General features: G+C 42.6%; 1 protein-coding gene across 2 annotated transcripts in view; it reads left to right on the top strand.

Moving 5' to 3' along the window:
* Positions 1–14,818, top strand: part of GFOD1 (glucose-fructose oxidoreductase domain containing 1) — a 75,795-nt gene extending 60,977 nt beyond the window's left edge. For both annotated transcript variants that reach the window (XM_030041911.2, XM_030041912.2), the window contains exon 2: positions 7,042–14,818. In XM_030041911.2, the coding sequence (XP_029897771.1) occupies positions 7,042–7,961 (920 nt within the window). In that variant the 3' untranslated portion in view covers positions 7,962–14,818. The remainder of the gene's footprint in view (positions 1–7,041) is intronic.
* The last annotated feature ends 3,348 nt before the right edge of the window (positions 14,819–18,166 follow it).

The raw sequence follows: 18,166 nt of genomic DNA, 5'->3' as shown, positions 1-18,166 counted from the left end.
TTAAGAGGCGATGCTGCTCACCAAATAATATTGAAGTGATTGAAGAGCAGATCAGAAAATCATCATTTATGGTGCCAAAATTTGTGGCGTATCATACATATAGCAAGCTAAACTGACTATATGATTGCTGTATCTCTGAGAGGCTGAAGAGCCACTCCAGCTACCAAAACTTAAAATAAATGAACAGTGGCTGTATGACGTACAGCCTTCAAATTCTCTACTTGCATGCAATTTCCAAGGGGCGTTCTCAATGATGTGTGTCTCTCCTTAGTACGTATGTGCTAGAAGTATGGAATAGTACTGAACTGGTTTGTTCCAGCTTCATACAAAAGGGGCCGTGACTGTGAGGCTACCACGAAGACAGTTCTGAAACAGAAAAAATAGTGTCACCTGCTTTTAGTCCTGTGGGTCTCCTCTGTAGTTAATGGTTCCGTGCAGTTAAAGTTCAGATCTCTTATATTTTCTTCTGGGTTTTTTAGGGAATGATTAATATGGAAAGGAAAGAGAACTTCATTACCAACCTCTGTTTTTGTTCAGAGTGTTTAAGTGTTGTAATGAGTCTGTAAGATAACTGAGAAGATTTTTTTGAGGTCCTGGCTCAGTTATAGCCTCTAAATGTCATATCTTTTGCAAATTCGAAAGAAAGCAATAGAAGGGAATGGTTCAAATAGCTGTGAGGACTTCTGAAGCCATTATTATTAAGGGAAAGAATTATTCTGTATGTTTTTGCATATGGGTATACACCAGAATTAATTTTAATTTTTATGCAAGATAGAAATGGAAACACATTTTCTGAATATCCAATGCAGTTGCAGTAGTACCCTCAGCTAACGTGATTAGTATCGCAGACAGATCTCTGCCTAGTATGGGAGTGTGCAAAATGCACAGTTCTACTGATAGTCAGCTTATGTGAAACATCAGTTTAGCTGTAGGGTACCATGCGCTGGCTCCCAGTGCCTTATGTATTTTCTGAGATGGTTTCTGTGCAAAACCATGGAGTTGGCAATGTGTGTATATATGCGCAGAAGAACAAATTGCTGTATATCAGCTATTTACATGAGAGGTAGTGACTTTTGATTTAAGCCATTTGTTTTGACTATGGTTTTTTGATATATTCCTAAGGAAAGGTCTTTTGTCAGTATGGCCAAAATGAATGATTGGCAGCAAAGTATAGCCTTTTAACTAAACTTGCTATTTTTTGTTTGTTGACTTGGGCACATTTATAAAAGTAGCTGTATTTCTTATTTATAAAAGTTGCTGAATATCTCAGCTTATTTTTTGAGTGTTAGAATGCTGGGGAAATGTGAACGAGACACTCCTCATTCATATATTAGATGATACTATTTTGTATTTGCAAACCATGTCAAACTGCATTAGATTGGAAACTGTGATCTGATTACAACTACTAGTACGCGTACTTATAATACAGCACATATCATTGCAACATGTCTTACAAGCTGTGAACAGAACTGAGTGCCAAAGATGGTTTCCCCTCTGATTCTGCATAGGATCTAAAGGCAGCAACAGCAGCTGCAGTGGTCAAAATCTGAGAAGAAAAATTTGCCCATATTTATTTATTGTAACTGTATTAATGATGGTGTAGATTGTCACCATTTGGAATTTAATTTTGTATTAGCTTCTTTTTTAAAAAATAAAAACATGTTTGAAGAAGATACTATAATCTGATATAAATATTTAAAATCATCCATTTGAAATAACCTGGTAAGCATGCTCTTACACCACTCCTGTATTTGCTCAGTCTCTCAGACTGTTCCTTGAATGTTGACCGTTCCTCTTCAGCTTTAGAAATGTTTTTTCTGCTGACTAATTTAGCTTAGTCCACCAAAACTTTCTTTTCCCCTTTTTCTCACCCCCATCCTGACCAAGAGCAATAGGTAGCGACTGTTAACTAATGAATCTTTCTGGTGCCAGTGAAGGTTTTGATTATATGCCCAGACTCCCAATAGAGCCCTTTTTGATTTTCTTGTGAATAGGAGGAGGAGAAAATATCATACTGGGGCCTCATGTCCTGAGGCTAGAGGACTAGTCTTACTTCAGTTCAGTGACGGACACTTTTTTTTAATTAGTTGGAATTTTTTATGTGAAAATGATTCTCACCTTATTTGAAACAACCGGAGTAGATGGAAAAGAAAGCTGACATTGCAGGTTTCAGAATTGATGAAGCCTGTGCCAGTTACAGCCGCTCTACCCTTCCTGCACTATGGGCCCAGGAGTTCTGCTTGTTTTTAGACTGTGCAGCACAGGGACATTACAGGGACAAAGAAACCTGGCCTACTGGTAGCCAAGGAGCTAGAGCCATCTGTAAAATGAAGAGCTGCAAACACCAGGCATTTAAAAATTGGGAGTTAAATTATTACTCTAGCTCCTTACTCTTCTCTTGCATTTACATGGAAGAAATTGTAAATGCTACTACCTTGGACTGTATCTACTTGCCACCCACTTCTGGGCTGTTTGGCTTTCAAAATTATCTCAACATCACAAGGGCTTCCTTCTTCTAAAATGAAGGCTGAGGTTTGCAAATAAATCACATGACATCCTGACAAAAATAATTACTGTGGGGTAGGTAACAAACCATTAGATCATGGTTACAATTTGACTTTCCAGCATAAGGTGCTAGAGGAATCTTCACTCAAATGAATGGTAGCACCAATGACAGCATAAACAATTTTTTTACTATTCTTTCAGGTGCTCTAGAGAGTTGGTTAGGCATCTACTTCTTCAGAGAAGATCAGTGTTCTTAAATAACCTCCTTAGAATAAATGCAGATTGGTATCTAAGTTGTTGAGGTTTGGCTTGGGAGATATATGCACCCTGGAAGATAAAGAATAGGCAAGATGGGCCGTTCAGCCCTTAACCTTCCTTGTGAGACACTGAGAAGTGAGAAGACACAAGTGTCAGTAGTGGTTTTGTGATGCTGACCTCCTCTGGAAACTTTGATTCATTTTAAAGAGGAACCAAGCAGTTGTCAGGTGTTGCCATCTTTCAGTCTTTAGCGACCAAACCTAGAAGTCAAATTCTCTGGTGTAAGTTTGCTCAAAGTCACGTCCTTTCACATTTTTAAGGACTGCTAGAGTGAGTTATACTGAAGTCATTGGCCTAGGGATCTGGTCTATCTCATGGGTGGACATCTTCCAGCTTCACCATAATTTGTTTTTTTCCTGTTTTCCTGCCGGAGGGAGAAGACAGAGGGTTTCAGGGAAGCAGACCTGTTGGGTCTAAAGTGATTGCCACCTCGTGGCCCCATGCCTGTGGGCACAGGCGGCTCGCTGGCACCACGGCAGAGTGCCAGTTCGTGCAGGTTCTCTGTGTTTCTGGCCGTCTGTGCGTGGAGCAGTAGGTCATGGAGCAGGTCCCAGGCTGAAGCCCTGCATGGCAGCTCAGGATGGACTTCACGGAGTCAACTTGCACTCCCGGGAGCTTTGCTAGGAGACGTGCTACCCGACTTCAGCTTTGGACTGGGGCTGGCTGTGAGTGAGCCCCTATTCCGTGCCAGGTCAGAGAACTCCCATGTCACATCACTTACCACCTGGTTGGCACCACTTTGTCTCTTTTTGAAGCACAGCCAAGCAGAGAGACTGGGGTGAAGGCTATGCGGAGCCCTCAAAAAGAGTGACGTGTACTTAAATTATTTTTCTTCTTCATTTTACCTAAGAACTCAAGACATCAATGCTCAGAAGTTATCTGATTGAGAACTGTAGCATTGTAGACCAGATTTCTTGATGCATGTGGAAGAAGTGTGTATCCTTTCATACGATAAGATGTATTTGACTCTGTTGCTTATCACCATGGACAAATATATTGCACTTTCTTGCTGAAACAAACTGACTGAATTTCCCTGCTTTTATGTAATTAATGAAGTTTTTGCTGTCTGCTGTGGTGTGATTTTCAAAGATGTGTGAAACAGCAAAACAGACTGATAGAATGACAAGTGGCAACAGTTCATCCTTCCTTAGAGAGTCTTGTCCAAAAGTGGACAGGCTTAGGCCCTAACCCCAGGCTGGCAGAAGCGGGTCAGATGCCAGAGAATCCCCCTGCAGCACCTGCAGTCAGAGCATGCCTTTGCATGAGACTGTCAGCATTGAGAAGGGAGGTTTTCCTTGCACGCTGCCCTCGGCTCTGCCTGCCGCTGCTTTACAGAATGGCTCAAAGGGAAAGTGCCTTTTTTCCCCTCTCCTTTTGAGAAGGGACCAGAGGGAAGAAACAGAAAACTATGGTGTTTTGATCCGCCTATTTCTTATTCTAGTTGCATAAACACACCAGAGTATTTCTCTAAATTAAATTAAGCAAACCTTTCATGTTCTCTCCTTGCTTCAAGAAAGCTAATGTGGCTGCTCGCAGATTTGCAGCTACGGAGAAGACAAAGATCTGTAGTGTGCACAGACTCAAGCACTGAGCAGTGTCGTGCTGAAAGAACCTGCATGAGCTTTAACAGAGTATAAAAGCTTTCTGGGCACCAAGCAAAAATCTGTTTAAATCCCTGACAGGGATGAGAGCACAGCATGTATTATCAGCATATGCACAGAGACGGGAAGGCTCTCAAAACATTTGCATTTTGGATTTGCTGTAATTAAAAGGTTTCAACCTTTCCAAAAAGGTTGAAATGGTGGAAGAATTCACCTTTTCCCTGTCTCCATACAAATATTTAGGGCTCTTCCCTTTTCTCTGCATGTGTGCCTGACTTACGCTGATCCTAATGACAATTTTTCGTGAATGTAAAGGATGTAAAAACCCATAGGCTTTTCCTTCATACTTATAATTTGGTACTCAGATTGTGACAGTCCCAAGTGTTCCCTGCCCCACACAGTGAAGGACTGACCCCCACTGCGCACGGCACTGAACACAGAGCAAAAAGACTGTCCCCATGCTGCAATTCCTAACGAAAGCAGACCCTTTTCCTCACAAGCACATGTATAGAGCTGCGTATCTTGAGAGATTAGTGCCTGCACAGATCCCAGATAAAATGCGACAGGCGCCTGTGAGGCAGAATGATGCAAGCTGAACTGGAGCAGAAAATTATGCTTGTGGATCAGTGGTGAACAGGTCAGATGATGACGTAGTACATATGGGTTCTTTGGGGGGAAAATGACTGTTTCAGGAAGATTTGACTATGGGCAAGTTTTGTCTAAGATTTCCCTTATTTTGATAACTAATTTGCCAGACTAAAATCTCTCTGCAAAGAGTCTGTGTAACTCAAGGAGGACTGTTACATTAGTGATCTGTATCAAGTGGCATAGCTGGAGCTACCAGTTAGAGGAATATAGGGCAGATAGATGAATGCTTTCTCCAGTATCAAACAGATGCAGAAAAAAATTATTCAGGAGCAGGAAAAGATGTGCTATAAGGTTGAAAGTGTCAACTCAGTCACAAGGAGCAGTCTGTACAAAGATGAGAGAGAAAAGTGAGAAGGAAAGGCCATAGCCGCTGAATAGAGGATTCCTGCCTAATGTAAGAGGAAAGTGAGTACATGTCTACTTATCTGATTAAGTAGAAGGTAAATAGGAGCAAGTTAAAGGGAGATCTTTCCCTTCTTGGTTGTTAACTAGATGTGACTGCCACTTCAGTGGTGACAGCCCTCCCTCCAGTTTCAGCTACTCAGATAGCAGCAGACAAAGACTGGGAATAGGCAGTGTGGATAAGCTAGTTATTGAATGTTTGGACTGTGACCCCCTTCTTCTTCCAGTCAAGCTGTTAAATATTCATGTAAGTGGGCTCAGACGGATCCCTGCCAGCTGTCTGTATTTATATGACTTCATCCAAACAGCTCCAAAACATGTAAAATTTTATCCTTACAACAGCTCTTTAAAGAAAAAGGGATTTCTCACCTATCTGAAGGGAAAAAGAATCAAAACACAAAGCAATTTAGCGAGTAACCAGATTTATTCATCTGGACTCCAGCAGACAGGATCCAAATGCAGCTCTTTTAAGTGCCAGGCCCAGCTATAGCCCAAGGCTTTTAAGGCAAAGATCATGTTTAGCACTATAAGGTGTTGTATAGCTCACCTAATATTGCTCATTAAGCATAAAAAAATCTTTGTATGCAACTCAAAAGGAAACTGGAGACTCTGTCACTGTATGTGTGTATGGGTACAGAATGAAAGTATTTGATGAGGAGAAATCAATAATAGAACCATTATTTAGGCATCTCAGCCTGCACTGCATTCAGTTGCACACCTTGATGGCCAGATAAAACAGGATCATCATGTAAGCTTCAGTAAACAGTGTGCCCATATGGGCAATTCTGTGAGGGAACAGATTGTCACAGCTACGTTTGACCTGTTTTAGAGCAATCATGGCTCTCCCTTGGCACCGTGGATGCGCTGTTGACATTTCAGCAGAGCTGCTTCAAAAAAAATGAGTGCCGTTGTCAGAATAGCGTGGCATTTTATGAGTGAGAATCAATTTCTACATTTTAAGTCAAGCAACAAGCCCAGTACTTCTCCCTCTCCCCAGTCAGAGCCTCTTGAACAGTCTGAACAGGAAGGATGAAGGGACAACCCCATTGAGAAGACAAGCCCAGACTTTTCAGTGTACCTACATTAAGTTACTGTGTATATGCGGTCATGTTACTCATATGCTTCAGGGATTTGAATCTGAAGCTCAGGTTCAGCTCTCAGAAGCCCACACACAGGCAGGTTATCACGGAAGAGATGTGAGATAGCTGAGTGGGGGTGGTTGGTTTCGTACCTGCTCCCAGAAGGTGGCAAATGTGGGGTAGCAGTCCACCTTACCTTAGCTTACTTTGTTGCCTGTCCAGGCCCTCACCTTCGTGCTATTTTTAGGCACGAGTGCATTTTGAAAATAAAAAGGGATACATTTTCACTGTGGTGCTCAAGAAACTCGTACATGCATTTTGGGAGCAGGTCAGAGGGGATCTTTGTGCCTTTAACACCATATTGAAATGTTTTCTTCTTTCAAGGATCTTTCTCCTTGGCTTAGTCTTTAAGAATAGCCTCAAGGCTTTCAGCTTATTCAATCGATATATTTTTATTGATGATTTTTTTTTTTTAAACTGTTTTTCAGGCATTGGAAAAAATGTCATCTGTGACCGAACAGCAACTCCCCTGGATGCCTTTAGGATGATGACCGCAGCTCATTATTACCCAAAGCTCATGAGCATCATGGGGAATGTTTTGCGCTTCCTGCCCGCTTTTGTGAAGATGAAGCAGCTGATCCAGGAGGGTTACGTAGGGGAGCTGCTGGTGTGCGAGGTGCAGGTTCACAGCGGAAGCCTGCTAGGCAAAAAGTACAACTGGAGCTGCGATGACCTGATGGGAGGTGGGGGCTTGCACTCGGTTGGCACCTACATCATTGACCTCCTGACCTTCCTCACTAGCCAGAAGGCTGTGAAAGTGCACGGGTTGCTCAAGACCTTCGTGAAGCAGACAGACCACATCAAGGGGATACGGCAGATCACCAGCGACGACTTCTGTACGTTTCAGATGGTCCTGGAAGGTGGTGTGTGCTGCACGGTGACACTCAACTTCAACGTCCCGGGAGAGTTCAAACAAGACATTATTGTGGTGGGTTCGGCAGGACGGCTGATTGTAATAGGCACTGATCTCTACGGACAGAGCAACAGCTCTTCTCAGCGGGAGCTCCTGCTAAAGGACTCCACGCCAGTCAGCAACTCCTTACTTCCAGAGAAGGCCTTCAGTGACATCCCATCTCCCTACCTCCGGGGCACCATTAAGATGGTTCAAGCTGTCCGGCAGGCATTTGAGGACCAGGACGACAGGAGGACCTGGGACGGGAGGCCCCTTACGATGGCTGCCACTTTTGACGACTGTCTGTATGCCCTGTGTGTGGTGGACACCATTAAAAAGTCAAACCAGTTGGGGGAGTGGCAGAACATTTCAATCATGACTGAGGAGCCAGAATTGAGCCCAGCATACTTAATCAGCGAAGCCATGCGGAAGAGCAGGATGTCTCTGTACTGTTAGCTCCTCTCAGCTCATAGGAAAGAATAGGAACCAGACAGCTCTTGAAGGAAGTGGTAATTCAGCCCCTGTGAAGGGCTTGGGCATCTTAGAAACAGCTGAGGATACAGGAGAAGGAAATACGGTGTTTGGATCAACTAAATCCGTTGGTGGCTAAATGCCAAAGTGATAAGGTCCTTAGAAATGCCCAAAACAGATAGGAGACTTAAGAGCTGACATAACTGTTTTAATAACAGTATTAGCTGGCTGATTGGAAAGATATATCATGGACTCATCTCCTGCTTGCAGGTGCTTTAGATTATCCAATTGTGTTTACTGTGAAAGGTTGGGAAGATCCTTTTAGATTTTCCTTACCTACCAGAGGGCTGTGAAGGTACTGTCATGTCGTTAAATTTTCTGTAGTGTCTGACATGAATGGTTCCTACCATGACAGCTGACACCATCATGCTGTAGTACTAGACCTCTAACCAACACACAGAATAATAGGACTTGTTATGAAAGTGGAACGTGATATGGAAAATCTCGGCAGCTCACTTTTCATATAGCTTGTTAGGAGTTTCTCTGTGTTGGTTTAGCTAGTTGTTTTTTGTTTTGTTTTTTTTTTAAAGCACAATTAAGTAGGAAAATGTGTGGCTTTTAAAACAAAGCAGTCCTCAACCACAGTGCATATGCCCCGATATTGGGGGAGGGAGGGTCTTCTGTGAGCTCCCAGTAAGCTTCAGTGTTAACTGCACAGATTTGCTGATTAAAATGGGTTGTGCAAAACCTTCATGGATGGCAAGTGGCATGACACAGTAGTGATTGTGGGTTTTATTATACAGCTGAACTCAGGCTAGTCTTATGAAGGTTTACACACAATTTCCTGTGTCTGGGACTGACTTTTGAGTGAATTTTGTGCATTTTGGTTTTAGGTGGAAAACGGTAGAAATCCAACCCAAAACTGTATAATGCTTAGATGGGTGGTGTTCTTTTTAAACCTTTGTGAACTCACACTTGAGATGCACACCAACAGTTAATTTCATATAGCTCAACCCAGAAGCTTTCACCTCCACCAAGTGGTGAGTGTGAGTGAAAAACAAAAGGGATGAGGAAATTTCCCATCCATTTCCAGGGAAAACAATTACATAAGACCCCCACCTCTCACCTCCTTAAAGTGGCCAGCTACTGGTACTGTAGTAATCTTTCCCTGTCATCAGTGCAGGGATGGACAAACTTTTTTGATATGTTTGTCCTGTTCTTCTTTTTAATATTTTAGATTGCAGTCTTGAAATAATATATTCTTTTGAGAATATATTCTCGAAAGAATATAATGAAAGGCATATGAATTATCCCTGTAAACAGGGATACTGCTTTTCTGCATAAAGCTGCTCCAGTGCTTATGTGTTTACAGTGCTAGGTCCTCAGATAGGGAAAACGTAGAACACAAGCATATAGGACTAAATTATATTAAACTTGAGAAAAACCTTTTCAGGGTTTTTTGTTAATTTTGACTAGGGGAAAGAAGAGAACATTTAGATAAGCAGTAAATTAAAAGAGAGAATATGACCCTCTTTCTCAAGGCCATCATATTAGTGTTGCCGTTTTAGGTTAGAAAGAGAACTGTCAGAATAATTTAGATTTTTTAAAAAGCACTTACAGTTTTGCTATTTTTAGGACCACTAAGGGCTTCTCTAGGGCTTCTCCTACAAATGACTCTGTCTGATTGCTGTATGCTCCTGCCTGTCCTTTGCCCAGTTTCAGAGCTTCATGTTTTTGAACACGAGATCAATAGTGTCGTTCATTTCATCTGACTTTAGCCAGCTGAAAGTTGGGTGTCTTGTCCTGATCAGCTGTGCAAGGACACAGTAGTCAATACAGAGAGAGCTCTCCAAAGGCTGACTTGGTTCATTCTGAGATTGATATAGAAGGAGGTGCCCATTGGAAACTCATGTCCTCCTCCTTTGCAGAGAATCTTGGCTTCTAAATTTTTAGGTGGCTGAAGTTAGGAAACTTGACTCCCACCCCAAAATTATTAATGAGTGCTTAATTTTTGAAGAGCGTATGTGTGACTTTTCATGAAATATTCCCCAAAGTGTAATAGTGTGACTGATGAAGGAATAATGTAATACTGCAAAACCACACCCAAACAGAGAATTGTTTCTATGCATGTTGTTCTGCTAGTTCTAGCAACTGTCTCTGGGGCTGACCACTGCTGCCAAGACCTTGGGCAAGCTTTCATCGTTCCTTCTTGGAAGCAGCCCTTGACAAGCTTGGATGTTTTTCCTAAAAATTAGTTTCTCTGAGAATTCCTGAGGTAGTATCTGTGCCAACAGGAATTTCCCATTATAATTGTCGTGGTATACCATGCTATCCCGTTCCTGCCCTGAAAAACACACAGAGAAATGCAGAAGAGAGAATTTGATCAAGAAATCATATCTCTCTCTCCCCTGAAAAATGGAATTAGGCCCAAGGGGATCAAGAGGGTTTTCCTATAGTAAGGCAAAAGCCATTTATTGAAAATAGTGGCTAGTTCAAGTCATGAATGCAAGCCCAGTGGATAATTAACCATGTCTAGTTAAACATCATCCAAAACTGGAACTAAACATGGACCAAAAAGTTTGTGAGTCTTGCTTCTTAGTGGTTTGGCCATTGTGCTGGAATTGCTGTTCATGTCTTTGCACCTCGTTTTGGTTCACAAAAGTTGACGGTTTTTTCCTATCTGTATTTTCTTTTTTTTCTGTGTCTTTCTGGGTTTTGTGATGCCAGCTGCAAGAAGATATGCTGGAATCCTGTTCCCTGCACCTGCAGTGAACAGTCCCCAGGCGAGACACAGTGTATAGGGATAGTACTACTGAGCTCAACCTTTCTGTCCCAGATCCAAAGGTTTAGGTGACAGGCATCATCCATCCTCCGTGCAGACTTACTGATGCAGATAGTGCTGCTTAGCAGAAAGAAAATCTAATGCTTTGGTTACGTAGCCGTCTGATGCTAGTATTAGTACTGGCTTGCAAATGGGTTGAATCCTGTACAGCTCATTGTGTGACCACAGTGCTGGCCCCAGAGAGGCAGGGAGAATGAGCAGAGGCAGGGTGGGACCTCCTCTTCTGACAACAACAGAGATCTTATGCTAGATTTAGGGAAAGTTGTTACCTAACTAGGGTGGCAGCAGTAACTGTATAGGTTCAGGATTGTATGACAGTTTTTCCATTCTCTAGGAGGTGAAGGTGCTGTAGTGTCATGTGTAAAGATAGTAAACTTCCACCTGGCTTAGAGGGGGAAGGAATTGGTTTATTTATAGAATGTGTATTACTGTTCTGATAAATCATTACTTTACAGTCTGGGATCTTTCTTGGCAGCATCAAGCCCTCTGCTCTTTTGGTACAGTTGACAGCACATTGGATTGCCCTAAGTAGCCTCTGGAGTTCACGCTGGGTTTAGAATTTGGGCAGCAGATAGCAGAGATGTACTTGATTGAACTCAAAAGCGGTACCGCACCAGGAAACACATATTTGGAATTGCACTTTTAATGCTGTTCTCTAATGCCGTGCCACAAGGTTTGAGATGAATGCTGCTAGAACTGGTGCAGGCCTAATAGCCAAACTGCGGCTACTGCTGGAATTTACAGTAGCCCTCAGATGAGCTTGTTCATACACTAGGTAAGAAATGTTCATTCCTCTTTCCCAGGGCTGCTGTTGGAGAGGCTCTTTCCTTTGCCATCAACCTGTGCACATAGGATACTGAACGTTGGTCTGTTGCCAAAGACAAAAAGAGCCAAAGGGGAGAGCCCAGGTGAAATGTTCTGCTGCTCTGCAGGGGTCTGTTCCAATGCTTGGATGGTCAGCTGAGAGAGGATGTCTTATTTGACATGGGAGTTGCATTGGGGTCCACACCCAGGGTAGGGCAAGCCTACGGTGTGTGACAGGAGGGCACAACTCAAGTCCTTCCGTGTGCCCAAAGGGAGAGTGGTGACTGCAGCAGGGAGCGACAGGAAGGTGTCTGCAGTCTGGTACCTATATGCCTGTGCCAACAGGGAGAATATGCTGGTCGCGTGGAGGGTGAGGGCTGCACCTCCTGAGGGTGATAGCAGCAGCCTTGCTCCACCTCTGTGTTTGGGAGCCAGAGAAGGGACCCTGCCCTTGGGGAAGCAGCATCCGTCCTGTACTCCTGCTAGATCTGTGCATGTTCTCAGTGCTGAACTCAGTGAAGTCCTATCTGGAGGCATAAGAACCTGCAAGAGCTTGGGGTTTCCTATATCTAATATCATGCATGTGTTAAATTAGTAGTACTTTAGCTGTGTAGTTAGAAAATACCAAGTAGAGATGATACGTCCTTACCCATGCAGCCAATATGGCAGAGAATCAGGGCATGCATAGACGAGTTTAGGCTCAGGATGGGCTGCTGCAGAGTTCATCCTTTGCTTTGGCCGAAAGCATGAGAAATTCCTGCCCAGCCAGCATAGGGCAATCAGAGGCACTCTCCACTTTGTACTTACTGTTTCCTTCTTTTGGATAGCTTTTGAGTCAGTGACTGTACAAGTAAACAGCTGTCCTGGAAGTTCAGCCATTCAAAAAAGGAGGCTTTTCTGCTGCGTGTGGTCACAGCACAAGGACAATTCAATTTCTCTGTTACCTTGTTTATTTTTGTGTCCATACAAATGTGGAAAAGACCCAGACATTTTAAAATGACTCATTTCTCTACCAAAAAAAAAAAAAAGGCAGATTTTATTTAATGGGTAAAGATAAACATAGTATCTTGATGGTTTCTTTGCAGAGATTCAGAAATTACTGATGACAGAGTTTCTTATTGCTGGGATTTTTTATATTTGACTTTTATCTATGGCCTTCAATACAAAATATCACAAATTATGAAGTCTATTCACTGTTAAGTTCTGTATTTACAAGGGTTTAAAAGTACCCAGCAGACTTTTGGCTTTGTGCAGATACTCGACACTGGTGTGATGTTCCAGTAGCCCAGTGATGTACCCTTAAGTATGTATGAAACTCAACACTGGACTACTTGACCTCTGCAGTGCTCTCTGGGTATCTAGGACTAGTTGTGAAATGGCAGGATTATTCAGGACAGCAGCTTCTTGTTGTTGTTGAATTTGTTACTTGTGGGGAGCAAAGTTTGTAAATTTTAGAGATGAAGTATGACTGAAGAATAATTGGCAGTCTTATCTGCTTTAAAATTTCCTCTCTCTTGAGCTGCTGGATGAAGTCTGTCCAATAAAAATAATTTCCTCTTAACAATAACTGCCCGCTTCCATTTGCTCATGAAAAGAAGTTTTAAGTAAATGGGACTATACATAATGCTGCATTCATGAGCCGATGTCATAACCTCATGACTTACTGAGTGTATGAAGCCAGAGCCCAGGCAAGTAATGACTTTTTTGAAGCTGCCAAATCGAAGCCTTGGGGTTGGGGGATGAAGGATATCAGCTTGGGTCAAACTGAAACAGCCTTTATTCAGCATTTTCAGTTAAATGAATAAACAGAATGGCTGTGGTCAATCCAAAACTGAACACAAAACATGTTTGTAGAAGGTTATATACATTTTTTCTTTTGGGATTAAGTTCCATTTTTAAAGAATGCTGGTTTGAAATGAAAAGTTAAAAAATATCCATCCATTATGTTTTGGCATGTGTGAAATTAACTGTTTGGGGTTGGGTGTGGGCTTTTTTGGTTGAGTTTTTTGGTTGTTTTTTTTTTTAAGTTCATACTTTAAAAAACCCCATCCATTAGGTTTAAGGATGTTCAGTGAATGCAGCTGCCCTTGGGCAGGTTCGGCTCTGAACCTGCAGCCTTGCAGTGTCATGCAGTGACCCCATTTCTAACATCTGAATTTGGCCATTTGAGTTTCATTTGTATCTTCTTGTGGCAGTGCGAAAACTGGTTCATTACATGGAGTTGGCTACAGATAATCAACATACTTTTTGCAGCAGTGCCAGACATCGTCTTTAAAAGCACTTAAGTCTATTAACTTGTTTACCATGGTTATTTATGACCTTCCAGCCATGTGCTGTCCATTACTTCCTTTTCTTTTTACATCAGCCGTCAGACTCGCTTCCCTCCCCTTTCTGTTTCTCATTCCGTTGCAAGCCACGAGGCGAGTCTCCCTTGTTTCCCACTGAGCTCATGCTCAGTCTGTGTTACACATGGCATACAGGGTGGCTAACCTACAACTTGAAGTAACTTTTAACACAGATTTGTTAAAGAATATGTTAACACCACAACTGCTCAAGTACGTGGCATACTGAATGCCTAGCCACGGCAGGAATCAAAGCTCCCTGCTATGCTGTGCTTCACAAGTGACCCTCACTGTTTCTCTCTGTACTGGTTTTCTTTTATTTGATTTTGAAAATGAGAATATGTTCAGTTTGTTGCTGTGTCAATATTAAGTATATATTTATTGTTTTCCAGACATACATACGTATATATAAATGCTATATATATATAATGTCAACGCATGGACATATGTACAGTAGATATTTTAAAGAGCTATTTATCAAGAAAAGTAAGTGTTATAAGTAAACAGAGTTTATATTTTATATATTATGTAGATAGCAAAAAAAAAAAGTGGTTAAATTATAGTAGGACTTTTGGGGGCAGGGTTGGAAAAATGGGCAAGGACTGGTTCTAGCATTTTAAATAGCCAAACTACTTTGTACGGAAGCTGCCTGCTGTGCCTCTCGGCTGCAATATCTGTTTGTTTCTTCTTCTGGAAGATGATGTGCATTGTTACTTTTACATTGCTTGGGGAATGTAGTTAGTTTATTCTCAGCCAACTGGTATGTGCTGCTTAAAACATGGTTTCCTGCTGTTCTGCATATTTGCATTGATGGAATAAAAGGATCTTAACTGGCAAATAAAGACGTAAAAGGATATTATCTCAACTGTCTATCATTTTTCCCCACACTTGTATTTTGGGGGGTGGGGTAACAACCATCACCTTTGCCTGGTTTCTGGCTTGCCTGTTAAGTTCAACACATCAGAGTAAAATACACGGGCTTTGTGCTTGGGGATGGGGATTGCGATGGCGGGAGAGAAAGAAGGTGGCTTAACACTAAGCTATTTGAAGGTTTAGTGTTATGACAAGGACTGAACTAACGCCTGCTGGAGTGATGCGTCCTGAGGAGACAGTTGGTTTTACTGCCAAAGGATGCGAGTATGTCCAGTGGCATAGCAAAACGGGGGCATTGGAAATCCCTGCTGGGCACAGCCTGGAGATCCTTTCTCCTGGATTTCCTTTTTCTCCTGGATCCTTTCTCTCTTCCTTTCTCCAGCACAGCCTGGAGATCCTCCTCCTACCTCCCCACCGGTGTCCTGGGATGCCTTTGCCTTCCCCGTCCTCAGCTCCCTCCAGTGACATCCCCCTGCCTACCTGGATCCTTGCTTCTCATTCACCAGCAGCTGTCAAGTCTTTCCGCTTACCCCGGTGCTCCTTTTCTCCCCTGTACGTGGGTGTCATCAGCCTAGTAAGGAGCTTGTTACTCCAGCCCCTCTGATGCTGGAGAAAACCTCACTTGAGTATGAAGCAGAAGATAATATGAAGCAGTGGGTAGTTCTAGGCTCTGAGGAAATATTTATTGCCCCTGTGATTGATTTGTAAAAATGATAGAGCATTTCCTATGTTGCTTTTTCTATTTTACAGCAGAGCACACAGAATGATGTTGGAATCTACTCGTGTCAGTGCTCACCCATTTCCCAGGCACTACGAAAGTACAGCAAATCCGAGGCACAAATCTGTGAAGGGATGGGAAATCATCATCACTTACAATGCATACTCCCCTCAGATCACACGATCTTGTGAAGTGGACACTGTATTTTTCATACATATAAAAGTTTGCAGGATGGGTATACCATTTACTTCATCCCAGAAATGCAGCATGTTAAGAATTTCTACTACTGCCATTGCAGCTATCACATTTCAAAGATGTACCGATATTTATATAAACATAACGTACATTTTTGTCAGTGTTAATACACATTATTTTCTTAGGCTGAAGAGAAGAAAAGCACAAAGCAAGGAAGAATCGGTGCCCAGGTCTTCAGGAATTATATTTTAATGTTTGCCTTGCCCTCATGAGCAAATGTAGTATAACCTTGCTCAGGTTTCCAGATCACTGTCTCCAACTAATCAATTAGGCACTGAAATAAAACAGGGCCAAATTTTATGGTATATCCTTTCCTATCAACTTCATAGTAAAAAAAGGCCTACTTGTATTTCAAAGATGAAAACATAGAAGTCTTCGGAAAACAGCACCTAGGGGAGCAATTACTGTGAAAGAGTGTCAGAGATACAGTGGGATTATTAGTACACAGTTACAGCACACAATATGTAACTGTATAGGTAAGTGCAAATGCAGGAGCCAGTATAAACATTCCACACTAATGAGGCTACATAAATGCTAAGGTAAACATTTTCAAATGTGGGTCAGCATAGTGAGACACTTAAATGTAGATTTATCAACCCAAGTAAGAGTTCTGCTTTTAAAAGAAACTGCAAAAATGCGGGTGAAGGGGAAAACCTCTTGCCATTTTCCATAATTTTTGAAGAACCAAGGCTTCCACAGCTCCCCTGGCTTGTTCTGCTGTTTTCTGGAGCCCCTATTGATTAGCAGCTATGTAGTAAAACAATGGGTGGCTTGTAGCCATAAATATTAATCAGAATAACGTTAAATGCATTGCATTGTTCTCTTCGGGAATGGAGAGTTTGCTGGGGCAGGGGTTATTAAAAAGTGCTGCTGTGCCAAAGAGAAGACGCACTTACTGCTTTTGTTACTGATTCCTGTCGGGTGGAGGAAAGCCACGGAGCTCTTTGTGTTGCTGCGGTGCCAGTGGAAAACTCACATTTCAGAGCGGACATGCCTGATGCACAGAACAACAGGGCTTTTTGCCCCATGTAATAGTCCAGAGCAGCTCAAATGGGGGTGAGACAGCACGGCTCTTCCTAGAGCAGCCTTTCCTGGGGCTGGAGGCTGGGGGTGGGGGAAAGGCTGCTGCAGCCCAGCAAGCACCCAGGTGCCTCTTGCTTGGCCTGCTCAGGCCCATGTGCCTGTGCTGGTCACTGCTGCAGCCACCAGGTCCAACAGGGGAAGAGGAAATTTCCATCAGGTGTCCCCAGCAGGCAGCCCTCAGAGTCACCAGACCTGTCACCTGTCCCACAGCACTAGTCTAGTACCAGCTAATACTCGTCTCCTGCATACATTGGCTTTTGTAATACATTTTCCACTTGGGAGTGCTCCAACTAGTGAATTTAACACCACAAACCTTGGTGTGGCACTCCATCTTTGCTTTAAAATGAATAACTGCAACTCCATGAGCAGTTCCTGACGGATGAGGCAGGGCTGCTGACATGCGTGGGGCACCAGTCCTTACTCTTGTCCCCAACTGCTTGTTCCTGCCTTCCCTGAGTACTGGCCATGGGGAGCATGTGTGCAGCCACCTGGTTAACGTGATCATGGATTTAGCTGAAAACTAACAACGTGGGGTTTTTACTAGGTTAGTTTTCAAGCAGATCAGTTCTCTGATCTGAGTCACTGTCGACAGCAATTTATGCCAGATCACTTTAATAGCGGAATGTAAATTGAAACCAGGTCTGCTGATTGCCAGAAATGTGCATTTTTCATCAGATCAAAGAGTCGGTAGAGTAACTGCGGAATAATAAACAGGACCAAAAGAAAAAGGAATGGATAGAGGTAAACAATTTTAAGTTCTGTATTTCCATACAAAAGGATATACACGTAAGCCAATGTTTTTTACGCAACTGGAGGCCCCCTCCTCCAGACATGGAAGTGGTGTATATACAGATTATTAGAGAAGTCTTTCAGAGTCTGCTCCAGTCTTTTTTAATAATTCTGCCTTTCACAGTTAATCACATCTTGCAGACTAAAGGCTGTTGCAGAAATTATTGTATCCCATCCAGGCAACGACAACAGCCTCTGAATGCAACCAGCTTTGTTACTTGCGCAAGTAAGTTTTACACGGCGTTTCAGCCAAACCTGAAAAAGCTCAGACCTGCATTTCAGACTTGGAGAATGCAGAGACAGTTAGAAATGGCGCTTGATGTGTGTAGCATAATGCATTTTCTTTGGTGGCTTTTTTCCCCACTGCTATCCCTAAATTGCTAGATTTTATTTTTTAACATTTCTTTTCAGTGGTGCTAGTTATACCTTCTGGAAGTATCTGTGATGAAAAGAAGCCTTACACTACTAACTGTGACAAGCTCTC

The sequence above is a fragment of the Aquila chrysaetos genome, chromosome 18 (genome assembly GCF_900496995.4).
Source record: "Aquila chrysaetos chrysaetos chromosome 18, bAquChr1.4, whole genome shotgun sequence".
Taxonomy (NCBI): Eukaryota; Metazoa; Chordata; class Aves; order Accipitriformes; family Accipitridae; genus Aquila; species Aquila chrysaetos.
Note: the sequence above shows the minus strand (reverse complement) of the source record. Positions and strands in the feature narration are given on the sequence as shown.